Below are 27421 nucleotides of genomic sequence, written 5' to 3'. Positions count from 1 at the left end.
TATATTTTATCTCCATCTTTGTTGCTCAGCGCTCATTGCTGTGGTGTTTCTGCACTGCACTTCCCAGAGATCACCTGTCAATCAAACAGTGTGGGCGGAGCTTGGATTTTCTGTTGATGAATTTTGACTTATCTGTAGGTGGCGCTCTTTTCTTTGTCTTTGACTACCTAGTTCTTCTTCTATTTATTTTAAACAAACTGCTGCCGCTGCTGCCGTAAAACGTAAAACGCATCACTTCCTGTGCGGCAGAGGATTTTTCCCAGGAAAGACCTACCAGACCCCGGATGTTTAGACCAGCAAATAGAAAAACTTGAATGAAATGGATATCGGTTGAATCGCTATTGTGTTATCTCAATCAGCAATAGAGAGGAGCAAAACATTTATTTACATGAAAAATGTGCATATTATTACTGTAATTCAGAACAAGAAACCATACTTTGGTAAGAACCTAATATTCTTAACCATCACTTAATCAACTTTGTGCCATTGGTTTCTCTCATAATAGTAAGTAAACTTTATTTATAAAGTGCCTTTCGAAACCAGAGTTACAAGGTGCTGTATACAATGAAAGCATTAAAAATAGAAATAAAAAAGAAAGGTAGAAAACAGATAAGCAGAAAATAACAAAATAAAAACAGTAAAACTGCACATAAGGCAAACACACATTACTTCCGGAACAAGTGAGTTTTTAATAGCCTCTTAAAACTCTGTGTTTTTTATGACTAAAGGAAGACGGTTCCAGAGAGTGGGAGCTACAACTGAAAAAGCTCGGTCACCCTTAGTTTTAAGCCTGGTTTTTGGGACAGCCAGAAGGCCTAATAGGTCCTTGTTATACAGTAGGTCCACTATAACGCTACCAAGAACTTTTTGTCTTGTGATGGTTGAGATTCCCTTTGTTATGTGAAGCTTAGTCACCTAATGCACTTTGATGTAGAGGGAAGCTTCTGTGGACGACAGGTTTAACTAACCTGAAAACAGTCTGACAGGCTGTAGTTAGTCTGACAGGCTCTGCTTTCCTCTGACACCTCTGACACCTCTCTTGTTACAACTAGGTCTCTGATTAAACCTCTGTGTCAGCATCACTGAGTCCAGTGAAGCGTAAGGGGTTAAAGAAATGTTCTAGTGTCTCTTTTGGACAGTGTATACAGCTCAGTCATTTGGAAAGACGAAACATTATGTCTTATGGCATTAAGACACTGAAGCACTAATGTAATAATGATAATAACCGGGAAACATGTCCCATCTCTTTACCTTTAGAATAGGAGACATGAAGACAGACAGTCCTGTCAGGATGAACACGACCACACCAGTGACCCTCTGCTCTCTGCAATAAAAAAAGAGAAAAAGAAAAAACTAAATATGATTATCAGAAGAATAAATGTGTAATAGTTGTTTGGTATCATTTGATGAGCACTGTATGGGTTAGACACCTTTTTAATCAATATATCAATTTAGAAGAACATTTTTGCCAATGCACTATATGAATTCATGTATAGTTAATCATCAGTTTAGCTAACTTAGGTATCTATAATACATATTATAGACAAAGGTGATAAAACCCTGATCATAAAGCTTTTTCACATTTGTTACATTTTCAAGAAGTAATATGCCTACTTGCAGTCATAAGTAAGAGTCAGAAAAGCCTGAATACTGGCACTGATTGCTTCAGGTTGACAGTAATTTCACAAATTTTCCTCCAATTTAGCCAAAACAAAGACGACCACTGAGCTTCTAGGAAGTTCACACAGTTGTCAGCTCTCTGCATCAATAGACATCAGTGCGTCTCGCAGGACGAGAGTTTGTTAGTTCAGCTTACAGCTGAAGCATCAGGAGGCTCTTGAGGATACAACCAAAAAGTCACCAAAAGAAAAGAACACAAAAAAAATCTTAAAAAATTGAAACTATCACAAATTAAGAGTGTCTTCAGCAACTGTTGTAAACATTAAGAACAAAAAAAAACCTTGACCTGTGTGTAATTTGCTATTTGCTTATATATAGCAAGGTGATTGTGAACTGTTAAAGTATCATTTTCCTCATAGTTTCTCTAAAATCCACAGTTAATAAGAGTGATGAATTTTATATTTCTTTCATTTGATGAGGGTGATGTAAAACCCCTTCAGTTCTCTCTCAAATTTTCCCCTGCATCTTAAAACAAACAAGAACAGATGAGAGACAGTAATCAAGCTGCTGTGAGAGTCCAGGATTAAAACATAGCCTGACAGTAATTTTATGAATGGTTTTGAAGATCAGTTTACGGTGAGTTAATTTGTTTGCTGTGCTTTTGTTGTTCCCACCTCACACCCAGGAACTTGGGCTGCTCTCCGGGAGCCGAGGTTTCAGTTTCCATCTTCAGACTGTCGATGTGAGCGATGGAGATGACGGTGGCAGCAACGTACCACGGCAGGCCCATGAAGGAGCAAACTATCATCAGAACGGCCACCCAGAACAGGTCCAGATGGTAACCTGCCCCTTTCTGGTGCAGCCAACAAACACAAGAGGTGAAAGGTCATGTGCATGTTCAGGCATGGACATAATGCACAGAATGGCTGCATGCATCAGTAAAGCTAAAATGTAGCAAACAACTCTTACATGGTTTGATCATTTAACCCCTTTTTTGGCAGAATAACGTTTCAGAATAAGTTTAGAGAGCTTCCAAGAAATCATTCTCTAATTATCTTTAAAACATATAGCAGTTTGTCCAGGACTTCACACAATATTTTTGACCACAAAACTGTAATACTGTTTATCGTGAGAGAGCAAGAGGGAGAGAGGGAGGGAGAGATAGATAGATAGAGAGAGGGATAGAGAGAGCTTCAGGAATTTCACTGAAGAAAAAAATGAAAAACATCACAAGCAGCATTCCAAAATAAAAATAAATAAAATAAAAAAAAATCACACATTTTTGGTTGCAGTAATCACACAATAATTCTGCAAAATCCTGCAGGGAATTTCGATCAAATTCAGAGAAGCCAATTGAGGTAATGTCATTCTTCCCATCTGTGCTACCAGCAGTCACCAGAGATTAACCCCCCCCACACACACACAAACAAACACACACACACACACACACACACACACACACACCAACCAACCACCCTGCCTACAATTAATAAAACAGCGATGTCATTTTAGCACGGGGAAGACTGGCATCTCCCGCCTGACCGCCACAAATTACCACCTGGCTTAGAATGCAGATTTTCCAAGGCGCACTGGCAACCCCAGCTCTCTCGCTCCCTCACACACCTTCAGCTTGTGTTCCTTCCTGTTGACGATCACAGCAGTAATCTGCTGGTCCATGAAGAGCAGTATGGTGACCAGCAAGGCAGGCAGAGCCGACGCCAGGTAGACCCACCAGGGGTTTCCTCCGAACGGGGGCACGAACCAGCCCCGGTTAGGACTTGTTGGCTAGGGGCGGGGAAGACGGAAGATTAAACTAGTGAGTCGACTAGACAAGGAGGTGCTGGTCCTCATCACACACACACACACACAACCTTTAAAGTACTTCAGATATACTGCATGATTTCTCTTCAGATATATGATTTCTCCTCAAAAACAAGTCCAGCCTCTTCAAGTGTTTTACTGGGATTGTCACATGATGTTTTGGCAACTACTGGTTCCATTTTGAGGAAACTTGGGTGGATATTGCATTTCGCCATTGATACAATTTCGGCCAATGATGCCACCACTAGTCTTTATGTGAAGGGCTTAAGGCTTGGAGTGAACAATGTTTGCATTCCCATCCTGTCAATCGTTAAGCTGCAATCGTAAAACTTAAGCTCATCTAAACACAACCTATTATTATTGTAGCCTAAGTTTTATGGAGATAGTGTTTGTTTAATATGAAGGAATTGATATTATGATATTTTTCTGTCTGTAATAGGCCAACAACAAAGTAGAAAACAGTTATCTATGAAATGGTCATTTGCAGGATCCTCTTGGCTTATTATTCATGAAGCCACACAGTAAAAGAAAATGCTCCTGATGTGCATTTAATACACATGGATTGTGCATTAGATATGCACACTTTAGGTAGGGAAAGATCTCACCTTGAATTCAGTTGGCACAATGAGTTTAGGGGTATCCACTCCTACTAGCATATCGACTCCGCAGAAGATAAGAATGGCCAGGATGATGGCAAAGTCACTGATGAGTTTCCTCACCTAGGTGAAAGATAAGGGAAACACAAAGACTTGACTTCTTGCTCTCTGTAATCTGCTGTTTAACAACTGTGTGGTAAACATTCAGAGACGTTTTGCCAGCTGAGTGTGAGCATGGTGAGCAGCTTACAGTGGTGGGGAAGAAGGGGCTGGTCTTGAACTTCTTCAGACACATAGAGCAGGTGTAGGTGCCAAAGAACAGGATGAAGGACATGAGGGTGATGTCCGGGACGAAGTCGCAGGCTTTGCCCACCAGCTCCCCTCCGTACTTCAAGCACTCCGCCTTCGAAAGGGACGACCATGTGGCATTCATTGGCTGTGCAGGGGAAACAGACAATATGCATGTTGGCAGTGTGTAACGGCTCCACTTTCAAGGATAATATAACAATAAAGAAGATAAGACAGTTTACTGTGTCACAGTAACCTGCATTTGGAAATGAATCCACATCAGACTAGTCACTTTTACCTCTAACATTGCTGATTTGATCTACAGCCATACTGCAAAAATCTTTTTCAGGTACAGTATCTCTCTTTTTATTGTTTGTGACTGGCTATAACTTCAGCAATTTCACTACATCACAAACAGCATTCCAAAAAAATAAATAATATAATCACACATTTTTGGTAGTAATCACAAAATAATTCTACAAAATCCTGCAGGGAATTTCAATCAAAGTCAGGTGGTTGGTAGGAGATTTGTGACACAAAGCGGGAGGAAATCCAGAAGCATTTTGTTTGAAGTGCTTTAGTTTAAATGGTGAATTGTTAGAAGTATTGACAAAATAGCACAGCATTGAAAACATATTATATAAACAATCAATAGGAAAGTCGCAGCATTCATGAAAAATAGTAATAGCAAAGTGGCCCACATTTAAACAATACAGGAATTCTGAAAATCTTCTTCTCACTGGAGGAAGTGAAGGACAGCAGAGGAAGCACTTACTAGGTCGGTGTTGTTCCAGTACCAGACTGAAGTACCTTCCAGAGGATCACCAACGATATCTGTGCTGTTCTCTGGAAAAACACAACAAACACCTTTTCTCAGCACAAGCAGTTCAACACTACACTTTACACAAACTCAGTATGAGAGTTGCCTTTCTTTTTCTTATGGTCTTATTGCTTTTATTATTTTATTGTCCTTTTGTCTTTTAAACTGGTCTTTGTTTTTATTGTGTTGTGTTATGGTTTTTGCTATTTTGATTTTACAGCACTTTGGTCAACTGTTTTTAAATGTGCTTTATAAATAAATTTGGAATTTGGATTTGGATACACTTTACACACAACGCGTCCTCAACAAGTACTGTAAACACCAAATAAACCCCAAAATGTGCTGTACTGAGATGTATTATGCTACCAAGGTTATGACAACAATAAAAAAAAAACCTGGACTGGAAATTGTGGTGAAAACTGACTTCTGATCAGTTAGATCAAATTAGGCTCATTCTCTGTAAAGTCCTCTGAGACATGCTTGTGATAAAGGGCTGTACAAATAAAGAAACTTGAACTTGAACTAGATAGATTTAAGTAAAGAGTGTTCTGTTGCTATCTTCAGTGCCTTCCATGTGTTTTGGAACATGAAGTGTTTGTGATAAAATGCACGGTGCATAACAATGACCCAATTAACTATCGACCTTACTTTCAGTGTTTAATTTGTGCCAGTCAGGAGCTCGCTGGACTTGAGCGTTACACAAGTGTGTGTTGATGTGTGAGTGGCTCTCATCTAGCCTCGCTGGCCACGAAAATGCCATGAACGATTTCCACAGAATGAATCTTTAAAGACCCTCGGCTCGGTGGTTTGCTCTGCCTTTTGGGAGCTTACTCGTCACAAGTAAACATCTGTTGTTCCTCTCCCCTGGTGCGCTCTGCTGTCGTCTTTATGTGGAGCTGAGACTCTGTGTGCATGGGGAATAGCATGTGGGTGTATGATACTTCCAAAGCAGCAGGGGATTACTAGTCATTCGGGACGACCCCCTCTTCCTCTGCCATCCCCCATCAGGAAGGAAAATAAAGAGGCTCACTGTGTGCCTCTCCACGGTCACAACAGCATTTGTTCACTTATTTAATGCTCAATCCAGAGTTAGCCTTTACACTTTAAACCAGTAAATCTACCTAAATTAAAAGTAGCAAGGTGGGCTAGTGGTTAGAGAGACTATCCCAAAACTAGGATGCAGAGGTGGGGACTCGAGTCACAATTTTAATTGCTTGAGACTTGACTTGATGCATGAAGACAAGAGTTGAGACTTGACTTGATGCATGAAGACAAGACTTGAGACTTGACTTGACTTGGGTTCTGGAGACTCCGGACTCAACTTTGACTTGTGCTTTGATGACTTGAAAAGGTTTCTAAAGTCTTGACTTGAGATCTTGTGTTTGTGTAAATGACTCAGATTGAAAGTGATGAGATTTGTTCCAGCGGACGACTGAATTTAAATTCTGTTTTCTGAATTTGTATGGAATGATTGAATTTATTGAAGTTGAAACTGATTATAGAAATCAAAACTCATGATGCTCTTACCAAGTTTTTATCCTATTAAAACCATATTGCACTGAAGTCCTAGATATTTAGTTTTCTTTAAGATATTAAATTGATACTGGACTCTTGATTTGTTCTGACTTGACTTGCTGTTCTACATTTAGACTTGAGACTTGACATTAATGACTTGGACTTGACTGGCTTGATTTGGTAATCTATATTTACACTTGGGACTTGACTTGAGACTGACTTGGGACTCGAGCAAAGTTGACTTGGTCACATCACTGCTATCACAGGTTCGAACCCCTCAACAGCCATGTGTGCTTTTGAAGTGTCGTCGAGTAAAAAACACTGAATCTGCTCAGTCTGGATAAGAATGTCAGCTAATTACCTGAAAATGAAAAAAAAAAAAGCTCCTCTAAAGAAGCAAGATCTCACCTAAGACGGCAGGAGCCATACAGAGGCAGTCGTATTGCGTCACATAGTCCAGCTTATAGTCAGCATTGATGGGGTAGTGGTGAGCTAGCTTGAGCATCTTCTTGAAGGCATCGTAGATGAAGATGAAGCTGATGAGACAGGAGAAGCCTTCCTCGGTGAAGCGGGTGAAGTACTGCACCAAGAAGCTGGCATCGGTGGCTACGAGCACCAGGCAGAAGAACGCCGACCACAGGCCGATCCACAGGCGAAACTCCAGGTAGTCGAAGGCATTATCTCTTTAAGAGAAGACACAAAGCAAGCAGTCAGAGATAGCCAGTAAAACCCATTTAGATATTTTAGGAAGCTTCTGTGTGGTCAGAGGTTTTGTTTTAGACATGAACTAAAGACAGTTTAACTAAGCATGATTGGTTCATTTGGTATAGCATGTTTGGAGCGGTTTATTTGAACTCTGGAACATTTACTCCTTCAGTTTGGCTCTTTTGGCCAAGAGAGAACAATGTCATTCGAAATTGGATGGCACCAAATAACAGAAGCAAGACACCTGAAAATGCTTGGAAAGGCTAGCATGACAAAATGAAGTCTGGACTGATGCTCATATTCAGCTATTTCTTCTGTGTTCATACTAGTATGAACATTACTAGTATGAACACAGAAGAAATGAAGGTAAATTGAAACAAACTGCACAGGCAAGTCCATCATGCTTAGCTAAAGTTACAGGGACTGAAATCAGATTTGTTTTGACTCTCCCTGCTGACAAAATCAATAACAGATTACCAAATTACCAAAACTCTACCCAGTAAACGAGCTACCTATGAGTCCATGTGACTTTTGTTTACAAACCCCTTCGCTTACAATTGGGAAGTGTGAACCTAATTGAACCAAATACCAAAATGCAGCAAACTAACTTTTCCACTATGGTTCAGAACATAGAAAACAAATTGTAGGTGTGATTGCAGCCTTAGCCACCAGTCAGCATCTCTCTAGGATGGAGGAATATGCAATAAGCATTATCAGGATGATGCAACTAAAACATAAAGCGCTCTCAAATATGCCAGGAGGATCATCTAGTACAGATGTGGTTTTACAGTAGAGTCTTTGCCAGGTATTGAACCTCCTATGATTTTCAGTTGGGCCTCTTCCAAACAGTGAGGAAACAGACAGTGAACATACTTGCTGAAGTTGAAGAGCAGCCGTTCGAACACCAGAACAGGACCGGTGCTGCTGAGGATGGTGAGGGGCTGGCCGCCCAGCAGACAGAAAACCCCCCCGGCTATCGCTGTGCCCAGGAAACTCTCCAACACACCCTGCTCACAGGGGGGGAAACATCCACTTTTACAGGTGAAGAAACAGGGGAAATGTTGTCACCTAGCATAAATGCTACACACCCCTCAAAGTGTTGAAGGTTCAAATCTCAGACTAACCTGCATGTTGTCCGTAGCATCCCCCAACAAACCACCAAAGGTGATGGCGTTTGTCACAGTTCCCAGGTAAATGAACAAAATGGCTGACAGGGCCTGGATGTGAAATGCATCGGTGAAGTCACTGACAAAAAAAGGCGCTTTTCTTTTGATGTCAAGTATGAGACCCCCACAAAACCTGCAGAAACAGAGAGAAACGGTAGATGGTTACAGACTTCCACAACATGGAATAATAAGCATAACAAAATCAACAGCATAAATATGTAATTGTTACTATACAGAGCCTGGCAGGTTTTTTTTTATTTTATATTTAAGCAAGATCACATCAATAAAATGATCGATCTCACAAGAAAAGAATGCTTTTATTTGACAAAGGATATAAGACTGGTTTTATTTTATTTGACTACTTAGGATATTTCCAGTGGCGTAACTAGGATTTTATCACTAAGTGGCCAAATAGAATTTGTGGGTGGCCCCCAATAATATCAAAATGTAGGCCCATAAGATCTAATTAGGTTGATTTTTCACCTGTGAAATAACACAGCATAATAAACACTGTAGTTTGACCTCTCTAAGCTATACATATCCTGACACATTAATAGCCACATCACACATATTTTGCAGTTCCACACTGATTTATTATTTAACAGTGGGTCACACATCGGCTTTAGCTTGAAGACGATAGTAACATGAAGTTCACACAAAAAGCCAGTCCAGTGCCTGCTGGTTCATCTCTAAAACTATTTGTTGTCTTTAGTATGGCGGGACCGCGTTAGTTTCAAGCATGGAAGTATTATATTATCAAACCCTGTTGTTGGAGGAGGTCTAGCAACCAGACAACTGCCTTACTATTTTAAGAAGCAAGAAATGAGTGAAAATATGGTGTTTTATTGGCAAACATTGTCAGTTACTCTCTCTGCAAACTTCTAATAATTGAAATGAAAATCTTATTAAAATAATACGGATAAAACTATTCTAATTACTGATGAAAGCTCACTACTCTCATGTCATTTAAGCTGTTCACTGTTGTGCAGGGCATGTGTCAACTCCTGCACCACTTTCATCTCCACCGGCTCCTCCATATTATGGCACTATTTTATTTATTTATTTATTAGTTTATTTGTCAGGGACAATGCATAACAAACATTGTAACAGGTTACAATAACATGATACAGATGTGTTGCATATGGGATTTCTAGCCAAGGCTAATTTGCGAACCCTGTCCCTGGTTAGGCTTTTCTACTTAAATGGTTTCGATTTGCTTAAAAGAAATACTGGTGTAAATTAATTTTGAGCTTGGTTCCTACATCTGACACTTTCCATAGGCCATTTACAATTCTAGGACTATATTTATTTAAGGTCATGTGATGCATGGTGGTCTAATTTAACCAGCATTACTGGTCCAACAAACATTTATAGCTGTCTATCCTAATGTAAAGACTACTGTTCCTGCTGAGTGCATTGATTCAAACACTACTTTATCTGGCAGTTATAGTAGGCAATAGGCAAGTATCTGGGAAACTGCTCATGCCAGACTCTCATATCTGAGTCTAATATGAAGTTTAGTCTCATTCATGACTTCATACCTTCCGGTCTTCTGCAGCTCTTCTCCTATAGCATGCCCCCCTCCTCCATGACCTCCATCGTGAGGCATGTCCCCGTTCATCTGGGAGTTATCTCCTGCATACATGTTTTTCCTGAAATGCACACACACACACACACACACACACACACACATTTTTGTTCAGTCTAGCAGGCATTGTATCACTGATCACACGAAAACAGTAATCTATCAAAAATCTATCTAATCTATCTAAAAGATTGGACCCACCTTATTGAATGTACGATGTTTTTCATTCTCTTAAAGCCATAAGTGATCTAAAGGCTTATGCTTAAAATGCTTGAAATGTGTTTCTTAGACAAATATAAATAGTGAAGTTGATCCTATGTATGAATTTCTTTCCAAAGCCTTTGCCTTTCCATCAGGGCAAAGGGCGGCTGCTTTAAAGAATCTAAAATATTTGATTGTCTTTCACTATTATTCTAAAATGTGGAAAATACTAAAAATAAAGAAAAATGTGGTGTGTCCAAATATTTTGACTGGTAGTGTACACTGTCTATGTGGGTGCCGTTTTTTTTTTTTTTTTTTAGTCCCAGTATTTAGTCCCAGATTGGCTGAGAAGACAACTGAGGATAAACACAAGAGGAAACAGAAGAGCAGGACTGGAGTTCCCCTGCCTGCCCCCCTCAGAGCTCACATTGAGAGTTGAGACTAAAACATCTGGTCTCGGCTATACTGAGGAACATGGCAGCTTTAAATACAGCCTCTTTCATAATTGAACAAGTTCCGTATACCTGATTGAGCTTAACCTGAACGATTTTTGCAACTATTGCTCTTCTGGAACACAGAGTTACTGCACACACACAGCATTATACATGTTTTTTTACTGCCCAACACTTGAACAGTAGAATCAGATTTGGAGACTGTAACACAAACTAGTTACCGAATCATTCCTTTGTAAATTCTGATGGATGACAAGACAGAAAAAAAAACTTGATTTCCCAAATAATTCCTCTTGGCGATGGAGGCAAAGGAGCATCAGCAAGCATGCAGTAAAAAGTTGGACAACTACTTCTTCTTCTTCTTCTACTTCTTCTTCTTCTTCTTCTTTATTTTGCAGCAGACTGGACACTTATGCATATTGCTGCCCTCCACAGGACAATGCACTCTTTACTTTATTATCTTAAACGCTTGAATTTATTTTTGCAGTCTTCAGAAATGCAATTACTCTCTTTCCAACTGTATGTTTTTTCTCATTATCTCCCAGTCATGATTTTAAAGAAAATCCAATATCTCCCATTTCTGTTAATTCTCCTTTCAACTGATTCCGTTCTGCTGAATAGTTGTCGCACTCTATAAATAAACAGCTTACGGTCTCTATTTCAACCACATTCACGTTGGCCAGTTGAGTGTTTATTTATTAAAAACAGTTCTCCCCTCGAACAGCAACGCCTCAGCCTCAATCTTGTTAAATTGACCTCATCTCTGTAGATACTTTCTTTTATATTCTTTTGAATAGAAAAATAGTGCTGTCCTTTACCTAAACTCTTTAATATAAACTCCATATCTGAGATTGTGATCCCCAAACTTGATATAACCCTCACCCTAATTTCCTCCTCTAAAAGTCTATATTTATACAAAATGGTTAACCAAACAGGAGACGGCAGCACATATACCAAAGATTAGCTTTGTAGAATTGGAATAATTCAAGAGCAACTTAAAAACTGATGGCGCCAGCATTCACATCTACTCCAAATTGGACTTCTACAATGTCTACATCTTTATGTGGGCGGAGACCTTTTGTCGGAGGAGGGCAGGGACTTCGGAGGCTCTATCCTGATGGCGGGGTCCCACTCTCCAGGAGGGAGAACGATGACCTCGTCCAGGAACTCATCGATGCCAGCCAGCAGGTCCTGTCTGTCCTTCGCCTTGTACGCAATGTCATGGAAGACCTAAACGCAGACAGATAGTGACCAAGGTTATTATCGTTAACGAGAACGAATGAAATAATGAAAACTAGGTGTGAAAAAACATTTTCGTTAACTGAAATAAAATAAAAACGAGGCTTTACAAAAAACGTTAACTAACTGAAACTGTATTGTGTGTTTACAAAACTAACTAAAATAAACTAAAATTATAGAGAAAATGTCTTTCGTTTTCGTCTTTGTCAATTTATTTCATACATAAGCCTAGTATTTTGAATTTTTGAATCTCGCCCCTGACAAATACCCCATATTACAAAAAAAGACTAAAACTAACACTGAAACTAATAAAAACTAAACTAAAACTAAGCATTTTCAAAAAATAAAAACTAAACTAAACTATCAAAGCCGCTTTAAAAACGAATTAAAACTAAACTGAAATTGAAAACAAAAAGTCAAAACAAAATAAAAATAAAAACTAATGAAAAATGCAATACTATAATAACCTTGATAGTGACACAGCATTTAATAAAGGGACCAGAGTTGGTGGTCAATTTACTTTAAATTCAGTCAATTCAAAATGTGAATAGAGAAGGAAATTCATTTCACAATGGTAGAGCATTCCAATTATTTTTTTTTTACAGGTCAGAAACGTCTTTAATTTCTTGAATTTGACGGAATGAAATTCACTTCATCAATTGTTATGGAAACTGAAAGTGAATTTCCCTTAACAGTGAAAGAGACCTGTCAAAGCAATGCATTGTCAACAGAGACACAGGACATTGTATTATGAGATCTGGGGCATCAAGGATATTAACCTGACATTATCATGCTGACCGGACTGTGTTTGGACAGCAGATAGTGTTTAGAGAGCGAAACCACATCAAATCCAGGTGTAAATGCACCCAAGAAGCATCGAAGATCTGATCACCCAAAACGCAAATGTGGTCAGAGACACATTTGACCACTTTAACAATAAAGTGTAAATGCAATGCAGCTCCAACCCACATACAGTACTTATGTAAACATAGTCATGAAATAAACTTTAGCGCAACATACTTTTAAAAAAATGGATTGTCAGGATACTTGCAGATGGGGAACATGCGAGACAAGGTGTATACTCTCAATATTAAAGGACATAAATATTACAAGTGGAAGTGACGTGTGTGGAAATCAGTGTTTTGGTGAGGTACGTGAGAAAGACTATTGAGAAAGACTGTAAATGTAATTCAGATGGATCACACTCAGACGCCAGGTGTTAGAGTGAGACAGATCAACAGTTTCCGTCCAGTGTCAGTCTCACCTCATCGGACATCAGCGTGGCGATGGCTCTCCCAATCTCATGATACGACTTGGCTTTGCCTTTGGGTCCAAGCAGGATGAATAAAAATCTGGAGATGAAAAAGGTTGTATTAGGAAATCATAGGGGAGAATAATGTTGGTGTATTGGAGTAAGTGCATGGATTTGCGTAATAGGCAATGCTATCCAGTCAAATATTTACATCATTTTTTTGTCTTAAATAGGAGCTTGTTTATCTGAACTTGTCTTGAATATAATGAAATATCCACAGCTGTGCAATGAAGGAAACTTTAACTTAAAGCTCATTCAAAATATGAGATGTAGTGACATGACATGACTGTCTGCAATCATAACCTGAAATTCTCTCTACAGCTTAATTGCTAATCAAAGGTATTTAACTCTGTGTAACAACCAAAAATACATATATAATGTAATTCATAAAAAGATAATGTAGTATTTTTGCAATGGCATATTATTCATCATTCTGTCTGTTTGGATTAACAAGGATTACAGCATCATTACTTTACTCTATCTATACAGCGGTGCAAACAGTGCAAAGTAGTTGTGATATTTATAGATTTCTAAACAGTTTGCACAGAGGCACGCTGTCATCTGGCACGAGCACTGACTCCAGGCAGACTGCTGCATGTACAGCCAGCCAGTCAAATACCTTACCACTACTTCACCATGCTTTATTATAGCAATAATACCTTAAAGGGTGTTGTTTACTGTGATTATGGGCGTGATGGTGATGCATTAGGTACGTTTGCAGCGCCAAAGTACCCACAATCACATGCCTTTTATACAACAGCTGCCAATGCATGTGTGCTGCCTGAAAAGGTTTCTTCAGTGTAATGCACATACATAAGAATAGAAAACAATAGAAAACAGGATTGCTAAGTAGCTCCTTGGTTACCACAACCAGTTGGTATATAACAAAAGAAACCACTGAAGCAAGTTTGGACACACCTGATTGAATGTGCTATGCTTTTCATTCTCTTAAAGCCATTTTGATCTAAAGGCTTATGCTTAAATGCTTGAAATTTGAGTTGATGCCTATGCATGAATTTCTTTCCAAAGCCTTTGCCTTTCCATCAAGGCAAAGGGCGGCTGCTTTAAAGAATCTAAAATATAAGATAGTTTTGATTTGTTTAACACTTTTTTGGTCACTGCATAATTCCATTTGTGCTATTTCATAGTTTTGATGTCTTTAATATTATTCTAAAATAGTAAAAATAGAGAAAAATACATGTGTCCAAAGTTTTGACTGGTAGTGTATACAAGGACTTTGTCCAGAGTTTGTATAGAGTAACTACTGTCACTATGATAAAACCCTGTATATTCTTGGACTACCACACATAAGGCAGTCTGAGCTACAACTGGACAAGGATTAAACCTCCCTTAGTCTACCACTAAAACCCCCAGACTGACACCTCTTTTTTAAGTTAAGTTTCCTTAGTTTCTGTAGTGTGAGCGTGAATCTCGGACCACCTTGTGGGAACGGGAACCTCGGTCAGCGCTCCCAGCATCACAGCTTGCTGCAGACGAACAAACGCCACGAACGGTGCGTCGAGGAAGTCCACCTCCCCCACCAGCACGTTGGAGGCCTCGGCGTCTCTGGGCAACTTCTTCATGAACTTGTTCCTCAGCTGAAAGGGACAAAAGAGGAGACAAAAGGGGGGGGGGGCATTAAATGCTACGTTCACACCAGCAAGATACCTACAGTAGCTTCTGAACCAGACAACCTATATCAAAAAGGACAATCAGGCCTTTGAATCCAGAACCAATCCTATTCAACTCAAAATACCAAACCAGGAGGAATGTAAGTAAATGATTAGCAGGAACAGAGATCTGTGTTTTTTTTCTGTAATGGGCATGGTGAGATGCATGAGGACATGATGTCAGACACCTGCAGAGCTCCACAGGTTCAGCGTGTTAAATCCACAGGACATTAAAGTCCGGGGTTTGTGTCTCTGAGGAACCGACTTGTCAGTTACAACTCCCTTTATCTTCACTGACACGCTGAGAAACTGTTTTAACAGCCTTTATGTCAACACCGACTCTCTTAGTCACTGTGAAAATATGCTGTGGATTTGTGTGAGTTAGCAGTGGAAATATGAAGTCGATGGATTCAGCTGTAGTGGCGGATACAAGGAAGCAAAAAAAGACTGTGAACTTCTGTCACAGGCTGAACCATGGAGCTCAAGATTACAAATTGTTTATTTGAAAAGTTGAAACGGCCATTTATGATTGCCAAGCTCAAATGACTAGCTCAACAATCTTAAAGCTGCACTAGGGAAGATTTTTATGTAAAAATACACCCGTCTTATCGGCCTAAATCATGAAATGGGGCTTCAGCAGAGTGGAGTGTCCCATCCCCTGTAACAGATGCTGTAGATGTTTTCCCCAAATTAAAATTCTAGTGTCGGGATCAAGCGGCCAAAACCACGGGTGAATTTTGAAGCCAATAAGGAAGTGGGGGCAGGCGGCGATTCCTCTAACGTCCGCTAGAGGCCGGCTCCAAAAAGACTCCGAACCACCCAACTCCATGCAAGTCAATGGGACCGAGTCAATACATTTTTTCGACAAGAGGTTATGGTTATAATTTCACTTCTTCTAATGTGTGTCCATATGTCGTTTACAAAATAATTGTGTCATTAACAGGATATAACGGATATAAGTTCCTAGTTATGTTACAGGATTTCTGGGTACATCTTGCAATATCAGACCTTTAAAAACACTTTGCATTGCCCTTTAATTTGTTAAGTTGTCTCTGGCAAGCACTTCCCATTCAATACTTGCCCTCAGCTTCACTTGAACCATAAACCGTTGGATTCAAAAGTCCATTTCAACCTTTTTGTACACACCTTTCATCATGTGGTGTCAACCGTGTTACACTTTGATCCATGCTGCATTCACTTCATCAGATTTCCTCTAAGATAACACAATAGCATGCTCGTGTGCTGATTTTAAGTCATTAATAAATAAAACTTCAAAGACAACAAATCATAAACATGTAGATAAGACTGCCATGGAACACCACAGCGTTACATATTAACTCTAAAAAGCCGCAGGCCGGGTGGAAAACATTTACCAAGAAGCAGCCAAGGACGAGCGGAGGAAGGGCAGCGGATTCAGAGCGCTACTGCACCCTGAAGGTTTTAGGTCAGTTTCAGCTTGAATTTCAACACTTTTTTCTTTTCAAACAACACCTCTTGACATATAATGACGCTTGATGACATGAACAATCTAATTTCAGTGATTAAGTTCTGGTTCAGTTTCTTGAATTGATTGAACAGTGAATTAATTAGCCTTAACCCAGATAGTAAGCCTTCTGACAATATTCTCATCCTTCATCATACAAGACTTTCTGACTCTCTCATCACATAATCCAAGCCAAAGTTAGCTTTTCACAGGGTTACCAAACATTCATTCAACAACTACAGTGTATTCCCTTAACACTGGAAAGGCACAACCACTGTCAGCTGATGGCTGTTTTGAATTTTAGAATTCAAAAATAGTTTGGAAAGAGTAGGGGCCCGAAAATGGCAGAGCAAACAAGAAAAAGGGCTTCCTTGCATGCACAAAAAAACACTTTAATATAAATAATTGTGTCCATATGTCAAAAATGAACAGTCGACTTCAGGCCGTGTAAATAAAAGTTACAATTACATCTACTCCCTTCAACCGACAAGCTATGGTTTATCTTGATCCAGAAGCAATTTTGTCAGGACTCAGTCAATGGTGCAATTAATAATAATAATAATAATACATGTTTTATAATACAACATGATGGTGCAATAAAGATAATTGGTCCACCAGGATGCCCTGCCAGGCAATACCAGCCTCGCCCATCTTTCATTCACACATTGCCAAATACCATTGGTCAGCGTTTTTAGCAGTCTGCCACAGTCAATTTAGAGCATGTTGGGAGAGATACTGTTTATGGCCAAACGTTTATATAATATTTATGTATTCAACTGCTTCACAGGGAAAGTAGAGTTTTCAATTCAAACTTAATCTAATGACAGACTTAATAATTGCTAATATAATTGTCTCCTCCAGTCATTCACAGCCCCGTGACAATTATATACAAGGTAATAATAGTAGACATCAGGAACGCATAATCCACCTCTACTTATCTCTAATTCCACGCATTTTGGTGAAGAGTTTAGTTTTTATACCTCTACAAAAAGACCTGAAAATAATCTGTTAATTTCCTATAACTATTGCTAATGAAAAATGAATGGAATGGATGATAAGAGGAAGGAGAGTCTGGGTCAAATAATCATCTTCATCATCTCTGCTCCGCCCCATAAAGATAAAGGAAGGGCTTTCTACTTCTTGATATCCTCTAATAGATTTTAAGAGGGTTGTGTTTATTCCATGGTACTTTATACTGTGTGGTTTCCATACAAAGGCAGCAGTACCAATAAAATGATAAAGCAAGGTGGTAAAGAAGGGCGGCCTCAGTCTTAATATAGTTAACATTATAGCGAGAGAACAGTCCAATCAGTTTTGAAAGATATAAAACTGAGTCGGAGGGATCGGATGATGTTAATTATGGCATTAAGATCAGTTTGGACGGCGTCATCAAGCAGTTTGGGGCTTATATAAAAATGTCTGGTGATGCTAGATAGCTCAACGATTACTAACCAGACTGACATTTCCTCCAATCACAGAAAACATTAATAACAACACATACTGTATAAACAGCTTAAAAAAATTAGTTTATCCAAGAGCAAATTCTGAAATTTGTTCATAGAGTCTGAAAGAGAGGAAAATAACTGATCAGCCCGTCTTTACCTTAAACTTTAAAGATCCTGCACCTACAGCAAGGCTGGATTACACCCTATCTTAGATAGGTAATAATTAGGGACGGGACGATCTGCTTATCTCACAATATGATTCGATACGCGACATGGGGTTCACGATTCAATACAACCACGATACAACGTAATAAATAAAAGTTAAATGACAACAAAGTCTGACTGTGCAGAATTCTGTTTATTTCTGAGCCACAAATCTTTCTAGCGATGGCATTGGCTCGCTAGAATGTAAACAACAATTTAAAAATGTCATTACAAAGTGCAGATAATATAATTTGGATGGAGAGCTTGTGAAATTGTGACGGTCAAGGTGTTTCATTTGTGATTACAGCAGAATAAAATGGAGCTAATATCACGATTCATTTTTTGCCTCACGATACGTCTTGTCACATTTTATTGTGATATACTGAATTTCGATATATTGACCCTAACCCTAACCCTCTAGTAATAATTATTCTTTTACTGTATTTGAAATCTCATTTGTACTCAAACAAATCAATTCAAAAGGATTAGAGCTCATTGTAACAATATGCTGTCTCAGCCTATACACTTTTTTTAATGCAAAAGAGAGGGAATCTACAATAATATTTATCCTCTGTGGCACCAACTATATCAGGGAAGGAAGAGAACAGGGTCTATGTCCCCTCTTGTCCATCAGTACACAGACAAACAATGTCCACAATATCCAGATCATGTATTCACAGGATTGTTGCCATCAACGTCTAAGGATTAAAATCCTATAAACCTATGACCTTCTGCTGGCCCGATCCAAACAGATCCAATAAGAGGCTGCTGTGCTGTCCAGCAACTCTCCTGGCACAGAGTTCGTCTGTAAACGATTAAGGCGAGCGGGTTAAACCTGCGTAACCGCACACCCTGACCTGTGTCCAATCACTGCTAATCCACACCACACTGCCCGCGTGAACTACATCTTAAATCTGTCATTCGGAATCGTTTCCTGTCCCGTGACGCTTTGAATCCTGGATGAACTGTCCTGTGGTGCGAGTTGAATGAACTCAGGCTTCAAATCCCCTCATGGTTTATACTTTGGATACCTGAGAACTGAAATGTGTAAGACACTGTGTGACATTCCCGGTTGTTTTTATGTGTTTTCACTGCCTGGTCCCCGGCTCACTTCTGCTAAAGTGAGAATGTAGAAGAACGGCGTTGCGCTCCAGTGACTCAGTGTTGTTGCAGGTGCATGGAACAAACTTCACAAGATGTAAAAAGTTAAAAAGTCAAAGACGTATTCCGCACACTGCCAGAAAATAGCTCGGCAAAAATCTAGCCAAAATAACCAATTTATTAACACAAATGCATAATGACAAACCTAAGGGTGCAAGTGCGTCAACAAAGAACAACAACAGAAGAAGAAATGGCTGGTTTCAGCTCATGCTTTCATCTGTGGAGAGCAAACACATCACCCATAAAGATAAGACTTCCTACGTAGATGAGAAGATTCACAACAGGTGAGTCACTTAGACTACCTCATATATAGATCAGCCTAGCTCTAGCTCACTATGTGTTTGTGTTAATAAACTGATTATTTTGGCAGTGTGTGGAATATGTCTTTGATTTATTTTTTTAGCTGTGAAAGTGATGCATCAGAATACATCCAAACAATCCCATGCTGCCTTTGGACTCTGCAATGCAACCATGCAACAACCATGCAATTATATGCCAAGGTTTATAATGCATGTGAGCTTCACAGTGTTTATAATTCATCTCTGCACCTGATCCTGATCCAGATTAATGATGATGTCTTTACTAAACACTTCTATTTGCAGGGATGCCACTGCGCTCTGACCACCTGGTGCGTTATCCTAGATGCATATAGCCATTTTGTGAAGAGAGGGTCGCACTCAGAAATATATCATTCACTTGATTTAATTGTTCATCTGTCACATGTGACAGAAATATGAATGAGGGCGACCCTCTCTTCACAAAATTTACTAAACACTTCTGCATTAATATTCTACAGACACAGGGATAACTGTTGCACCTGCTGTCTGGATGCTGCTGCTTTGACCCTTTACGCTTCCTAATGTTGGAAATCTGGGAAAGCGTGTAAGTTAAATTACTAAGATATATATTTCAATGTTAGAATTGTTCTCCTGTGTAAGTAACTTGCACACACAGGACCCTACAAATGATTTACTAATGACCCGTCTTAGATTAAGACACTGTCCAAATAGGCACACAAGATTGATTACTGAATGACGACATGAATAGACCCAAAGGAACATCTTCACACGCGGATTATAACTGACCACAGAGACGGCAACAGACCAAGGCAAAATATACAGTATCTAAGAGCCTTAAATGCGCCCAGTTTAACTTGCCAAACGCTTCACACACAAGGTACAACTGATCAATTTCTCAAATACTACTGCATCAACTCTTTTAGGCTGCTACAAAACACATTCTTCAACAATCTACATCAGCTATGTGCTCGTCAAAAACCTGTCATGGCAAAGTCCACTCACTGGCTGTAACATTTTGGGCATGCAAGCCAAGAATCTTAAGAATTACAACTAAGGTGATTAACACACAGCAATTTGTGCTTGTACTGATGTTAGATTTGCACTGGTGTGTGTTGCATCTGGCCAATATTGCAAAATATTCCCCCACACTGTCTTCACAGGCTTCAAAGGCTGCGTTCACACTGCAGTTCAAAGTTTCCTAATAATGCTTTTTTTTTCCCTCACACATGTTTTCTAATCAGTGTGAACAGCGAAAAGCTGCATGGAGTCACATTCTTTCAACTCCGGTCTGGACCACATGGATATGTGGGACAAAATCAGATCCTGAGCCATGCAACCCACATGCAACTTGTATTTGAACACTCCAGATCTGAACTCATCAGCGTTGCCATGACAATAAAGAAATCTCGTGTCATTCGCCTCAGACAATTGTCATAATTTTGGCACCACAGCATGGATGGAAAGAAAGCAAAATAGCCCACTTATTTGTCATTTGGGGAGACGCCTCAATTCTGTCAATTCAGTCAAAACTCAAAGGCAAATACTGTAACCAAAGTGTGTTGGAAACAAGCGGGAGAAGTATAGGTACAAAACCAGACATGACATCTTTTGTTATAGTTAGTCTGCTCACGTGTGTTACTGACATGACTCATAGTTCATACTGGTATCAGATATAGGTTACATCCTACAATGGATATGAACAGCCATCCAAAAATATCAGATATGAGCATGAATCCAGAATAGAGCATGAAGTCCTGTAGTGTGAATGCAGCCAAAGACACGCCCCCCTTTCCCCGCCTGTGACTTTGAGCCAAATCTGCTCCTCAGATCTCCTGGCATCATCCAGACAATGAAGTCTCTGGAGACGGGCACAGCACCGAGCTCTCAGACATGCGGCCGGTGTGAAACAGGTTGGCGAGCGGCGAGCGGCCCACAGAGGAAACCTTTGAACAGTGGAACCGGCTCCCACAGCGGGTATTTAAAGGCCGGTGGGGGGGTGTGGGGGGCTGGGGGGGACTGGGGGGGGGGGGCTGGGAGCGCTTCAGCCTTGGAGATGCCTTTCCTATCCTGCTCTCCAATCTCTCTTCCCTACTCAATCTGTCCCAGCGGGGCTTACTGGGCCACTCTGACCCAAATTCCCTTGTCCCAGAGGCATGGTCTGGGACGGATCATGAGACCTTATGAACAAATGCCTACTGTGAACTGTGGTAATGTCACTACGCCTCTATGAGAGTGTATGGAGCTCGCTGTAAACTGTGTCCGTTTGGAAAAGGCCAATGCACACAGGATAGCTTGAAGTCACCAGCAGCAATTTCACTGTATAATCGGGTATAACGGCAAATTTTAGCGAAAGGAAGCCCTCTGTAAACAAATTTGCTTTGTAGCTAATCCGCCTGTCAGAAGCTTTTATTTTTTTCTGAAGTCATAAATTCACTCAGACCAAAAAATTAAATGGGTATTTTACAGCCAACAAGTCTGTTTAACCAGTGGTGGAATGTAACTAAGTGCATTTACTCAAGTACTGTACTTAAGTACAATTTAGAGGTACTTGTACTTTACTTGAGTATTTCCATTTCATGCTACTTTATACTTCTACTCCACTACATTTCAGAGGGAAATATTGTACTTTTAGTTTATATTAAGTATATTTTGATGCTAATACTTTTGTACTTTGACTTAAGTAAGATTTGAATGCAGGACTTTTACTTGTAACAAAGTGTTTTTACACTGTGATATTGCTATTTTTCCTTAAGTCAAAGATCTGAATACTTCTTCCACCACTGTGTTTAACAAAATTGATATCATAATAAAAGTAAGTAAAATATAAAACGTGGTTTCTGTGCATGAATAAAACATGAACTGCTGCAACTCCACCTGGCCATGAATCACTCTGAGGCAGTATGCAGCACATGTTTGGGTTAAATGAGAACAAGGAACTGAGTTATCAATACAACACAAGAATCATTACATTCCTACAATTGATGTACGGCTCTTCTAGTTTTTTCCTCCCTATCAATTTCTGATTTTTTTGTCTCCTCTGTTGTGCTGTCTCCATTAAGCAGGAAATACTCTCACCCAACTGTTGGCGGTTGGTATTGCCGTAATCTTCCGGAAAAAAATAAATGCATGTGAGCGGAATGGATAAGATACTGTGAGCCATACAAATACCAAAGGAGGACAAAGGAGAAGTAAACGAGTGGAATTCACTGAGAAACCGTGAGAAAAAAAACAAATGGCATTCCCTTATCTCTTCTGGGTGGGACAGATAATCGAAGACCTCAGAGAAGACCCAATGGATTGTAAAGCTGAGGTGAAAGTAGACTGGAACAGTGTGTGTGTGTGTGTGTGTGTGTGTGTGTGTCTGTTTAGAATAAATATGATAGGCAGGCTGCACTGACCTCTAATTGTGGTATAAGGTTCACTGTATTCTAACTTATTACTTCATTCTTAACTTCTTTTTTTGTCTGTGTTTGCAGGCCTACAGTTACTCACATGCCAGACTTCAGACCTGTTCGCTGGTCTGACTGTTGGATTGGGCTAAAATGTAGTTTCTCTTTAGTTTCTCTTTCTAGCATAATAACAACTTTGAAATAAATAAAACATGGCAAAAGTTTTTGTTGCTTACTAATTTTCCACCTCAGCGATCTCCTCACTCTGCACTCTCCTCCTTTCTCCAGAGGTGGAATGTAACTAAGCACATTTACTCAAGTACTGTACTTTAATACAATTTTGAGGTACTTGCACTTTACTTGAGTATTTCCATTTTGTGAGACTTTATACTTTTTCCGCCACTACATTTATCTGCCGGCTGGAGTTACTAGTTACTTTGCAGAATAAGGTTTTACATGCAGAACATACAATAAGCTCATAAAATATGTTGCATTGTTAGAGTTTAAACTCCCCAACAGTATTTGGAGCAGTTAGACCGACAACATTAAAATACTTCTTACAGGTTAATGCTTCAATAATTTAACACTCTGACAGAATGAGGACTTTTACTTTTGAGACTTAAGTACATTTTGCTGCTAATACTTCTATACTTTTACTTTTAATGAAGTATTTTTCCATTATGGTATTTGCTACTTCTACTTAAGTAAAGGATTTGAGTACGTTTTCCACCACTGCCTTCCTCACGATTAAACTCTCCACACTGGCTGCTAAACAGAAAACTTATCTAGTCCTCTAGTGACTCTGAATGTATGACAAAGTTTATATACTGTTGTCCTCTTGACCGGAGATCTAAGAACAGCGAGCCGCCATCTGAACATACTTTTACAGACTTGTGCTGCGGCAGGTTCAGAGCGGCTGGAGCCGACTGGATGAGGACAGTGAGGGTTGGGACAGTGTACTTTAGACAAAGTTATCTCTATGTCTCTATGTCTATAACCAGCAGGCAGAGTCGACTCTGAGTGGGTTTACCTGCTTCCATTGAATCAAGCCACAGCAGGTTATCGGGGTCATCAGGTTAATGTAATAATCTGAGACATTTTCATATAAACAAATGTCAGTTTTACTACTCTCTATTGCTGAATGCTATGGCACAAAAGTGAGTCAACCTATATCCAGTTCATGAAAGCTTTTACATTTGCTGTTCTACACGGCCGGAGTCTGGTAGGTTTTTCCCGGGAAAAATCCTCCGGCACACAGGAAGTGATGCGTTTTATGTTTCCAATTCCAGCGATAGCCACCATGAACAGACAAAGGAGTGAGCGCCACCGACAAAAACTCAAACTTCATCGACAGAAAATCCAAGGAAAAAGACGTCACAGTCCCGCCCCCACACTGTTTGATTGACAGGTGATCTCTCTCTGGGAAGTGCAAAAACAACAAGAGCGCTTCAAAATCATCAGGTTCACTCACCTGGTCTTTTTCCGGTTTGTCGGAAATGTCGTTCAAGCTGCTGGAAGCCAAGTTCCGGTGAGTTGTGGTGGGACTACCTGTGGAAACACAGCAGCAGCCCCAGGAGGTTATGACAGCCTCATCTACATCTCCATGGTATGAGAACTGAATGGAAAACAGGATGGCAGAAACCCCAGAAAAGACAGTGGCCCAGTTTGCTCTCCATGCAGCACCGAAAAGAATAACAAAGAGAATAGCACACCAGAGGAGGAGTAATTTTCATGCAGACCGAGGGACAGAAACGGTTGAAAAAAAATATGTATACAATTTGGAGGCAGCATTAACTGTAATCTGTAAATAAAGGCTGGAGCACACCAAGAACAAATGAATCACTACAGTTGCTGTCCCAGCCAAACTTTTAAGGATCACTTGCTGAGAGAATTGTATTTTTTGCAGGATTTCACTCAGATGTTCAATGGGACAATAGTTGGATTTTACAGTAGAGATTTATGCTGCGTTCCATTAAAAGTCAGAAGTCATAAATTCCCAGCTGGCAGGTCGTAATGACAACCTCCGATGCCTGTGAGACTTTCTTTGCCCGATGCAAAGGTGCAGTTCCCCATGCAATATCTAATGTTATGGCAATCATATTTAAAGAAAAAAATATTTTTTGCACACCTAAAAGTCTTTGAGTGACAGGTGCGTAGGACAAAAACTAAACTAAATCCTATCTCACTGTCTACACTTGCATAATAGTTAAGTGTGACTTTTCGGCCATAGGACCCTCCTCAGGCAAACATACTTAGTATAGAACGGTAGCAACTGTAATCGTAACTTTACATTTCAAATTTAGATGTTTAACCAGTTACCGTTTTAGGTGTTTTGGTGGATTTAAGGTCTTGCACTGCTGAAAATCAAACTAAAGTGAATTTTCAGGATTATAAAAATGTTAAAATGTTAATGTTAACGCTGTATAGTGTTTACAGTGTATGCCGTCCTGTCGACACGACGTTAGATAACTATATCTCGGAAATTTCCAACTTTCCAACATTTGTGGAACGCAGCATTAGCCTCAAAGATCATGATTGTGAAATGATTGTTGCTCACACATCTTTCGCAGAGTTTACTCATCTTGAGAGGTTAGCTGGGATGGCAACTGTGGTGCTCGTATGCATCCACCCTTACTGTACGAAAATAATATTGGGAATATCTGATTGTGTGTGTCGCTTTCTTTCATATGGAAGTCTGTGCTATTGCCACTGACAGTTTTCATCCAGTGTCTTTCTCATATGAGGCGTGCAAACAGCAGACACTGACTGATAGACTGCTGACTTTAGGTTTCAGACTGTCAGCTGAAGACAGAGGTGTGACAGACAGGTTGTGTTGGCAGGGTGTGATCTCACCTCAGCCCAGAGGTATCTAGAGAAGAACATTCTGATGCCACTGTACCCTTTCTAACGGTTTGTTACCTCTGCCCCCTGAGCATTGTGGGTAATAACATCGTTGTCAGTATGATGCAGCCAGTAAAAATTGTCAATTTCTGAATTGCACTGTATAAATAATGTATATCTAAAAAAATGTGAGTACTTATTTAGAGTGGATAACTGAGGAAAGGAGGAAAACAAATTAGCCTAAGTTTAGAGGGAAATATTTTAAGGATCAAATATCTAGTCTTGGCCAACTACAATTGTAAAGTATTGGGAAAAAAATCCACAAAAATAGATTAATAAATACTGTATATTGACATGGAATGTTTTAAAAAAAAAAAAAACTACTACTACTACTACTACTACTAGTACCACCAAAGCTATTCAACGACACTATTCTATAGAGCACATAAAAATGAATCTATTGTGTTTAGTGAGATGATTTGTTTTAATAAAAAACGATTTATTGGCAATATAGCCATCTCAGGACTTTATTTAATAGCTGGATGCATGGAGCCTTCAGCCTGAATGGCAGGGTGGGTGAGTTTTGGGTTGGTGGCTACAGTCTAAGGCCCCGTTCACACTGCAGATTAAAGTTTCCCAATTCTGACTTTTTTCCCTTAAATGTGACTCAGACCTGATGTTTTCTAATCAGTGAAAAGCTGCATGGAGTCGCATTTTTTCAATTCTGAAATAAAGCGAAATAACCGACTTGACTGGTATTTGGGGAGACGCCTCATAAAAAAAGGGGGTGATGTGATGTGTTTTGTTATTGTTACTCTGCATATGCATGTCTTTTGGAAATCACTGTCAGGTCATATTGGTATCAGATATGGGTTTCATCCAAAAATAGATATGAAAAAAAATCAGATATGAGCAGCAATTTGGGACTGAGCATGAAGGCCTGCAGTGTGAACAGAGCCTGGGTCCAGTGAACTTACTAAGCCAGTCCATGCTGGTACTCCTTTGGCCCTGCAGGTCCTCCATAGAGATGCGACCCGACAGGCAAGTCACAGAGTTCTCAAGAGGACTGCGGGCTTTTAGTAGCAGCGGTAGTACACCAGGAAGGAAAAAAAAAAAAAGGAGGAAAAAGAGATGGGAAGGGAGAGAAAGAGTTGATCGACAGGCCAGTTAAGCCAAAGCAAGTGGTTGTTAAGCAGACAAAATCAAGAGCTATAAAAACATGATTCATCTGGATTTTTTACAAGCTGTGTAAAGAAGGAAGGAGGTAAGGAACAGCGGTATCATTACAGGAGCAACCACACAACATGGGTCATTGGACAGAGCATGGCTTTGTTTTAAAATGCACTTTAAAAAAAAAACATCCTCCAAACTCTGATGGTGTACTTTAGCCTTGCAAATTAGTAATCAATTCATCACTATCAGTAAAGCTCTCTATCTCAATATTGAGATCTAGATAAGAGCCTCTAGATTTTATATTGGAAATTTCCGATGTGTCAAGTTTCCCTTTGACCGCTGCGACAAAGCAGGATCATGAATGGAGATAGCTTTCTTTTGGTCGAGTCATTAATCTGTCAGTTTTATAAATCTGATAGCAGGCAATAAATAACTT

At 39.7% G+C, this 27421-nt stretch overlaps 1 protein-coding gene across 1 annotated transcript in view; it reads right to left on the bottom strand.

The window, feature by feature from the left end:
- Nucleotides 1-1251: 1251 nt before the first annotated feature.
- The window catches only part of LOC139640897 (electrogenic sodium bicarbonate cotransporter 1-like), a gene marked incomplete at its 3' end in the record, with an annotated part of 69152 nt that continues 42982 nt past the window's right edge, over nt 1252-27421 (bottom strand). Inside the window, exons 8-21 of the mRNA XM_071515088.1 lie at nt 24443-24519; nt 14761-14918; nt 13273-13360; nt 11845-11999; nt 10073-10183; nt 8490-8664; nt 8239-8372; nt 7069-7343; nt 5101-5171; nt 4288-4473; nt 4047-4160; nt 3244-3405; nt 2295-2473; nt 1252-1324 (exon numbers count right to left, since the gene is read on the bottom strand). Coding sequence (XP_071371189.1) covers nt 1252-1324; nt 2295-2473; nt 3244-3405; nt 4047-4160; nt 4288-4473; nt 5101-5171; nt 7069-7343; nt 8239-8372; nt 8490-8664; nt 10073-10183; nt 11845-11999; nt 13273-13360; nt 14761-14918; nt 24443-24519 — 1958 coding nt within the window. The remainder of the gene's footprint in view (nt 1325-2294; nt 2474-3243; nt 3406-4046; nt 4161-4287; nt 4474-5100; nt 5172-7068; nt 7344-8238; nt 8373-8489; nt 8665-10072; nt 10184-11844; nt 12000-13272; nt 13361-14760; nt 14919-24442; nt 24520-27421) is intronic.

Source organism: Centroberyx affinis, unplaced genomic scaffold, assembly GCF_046629955.1.
Source record: "Centroberyx affinis isolate AG114_WGS23_722 - 3 ecotype Tasmania unplaced genomic scaffold, CSIRO-AGI_Caff_v1 ptg000303l_1, whole genome shotgun sequence".
Taxonomy (NCBI): domain Eukaryota; kingdom Metazoa; phylum Chordata; class Actinopteri; order Beryciformes; family Berycidae; genus Centroberyx; species Centroberyx affinis.
The sequence above is the reverse complement of the archived record's forward strand: the minus strand, read 5'-3'. Positions and strand labels throughout refer to the sequence as shown.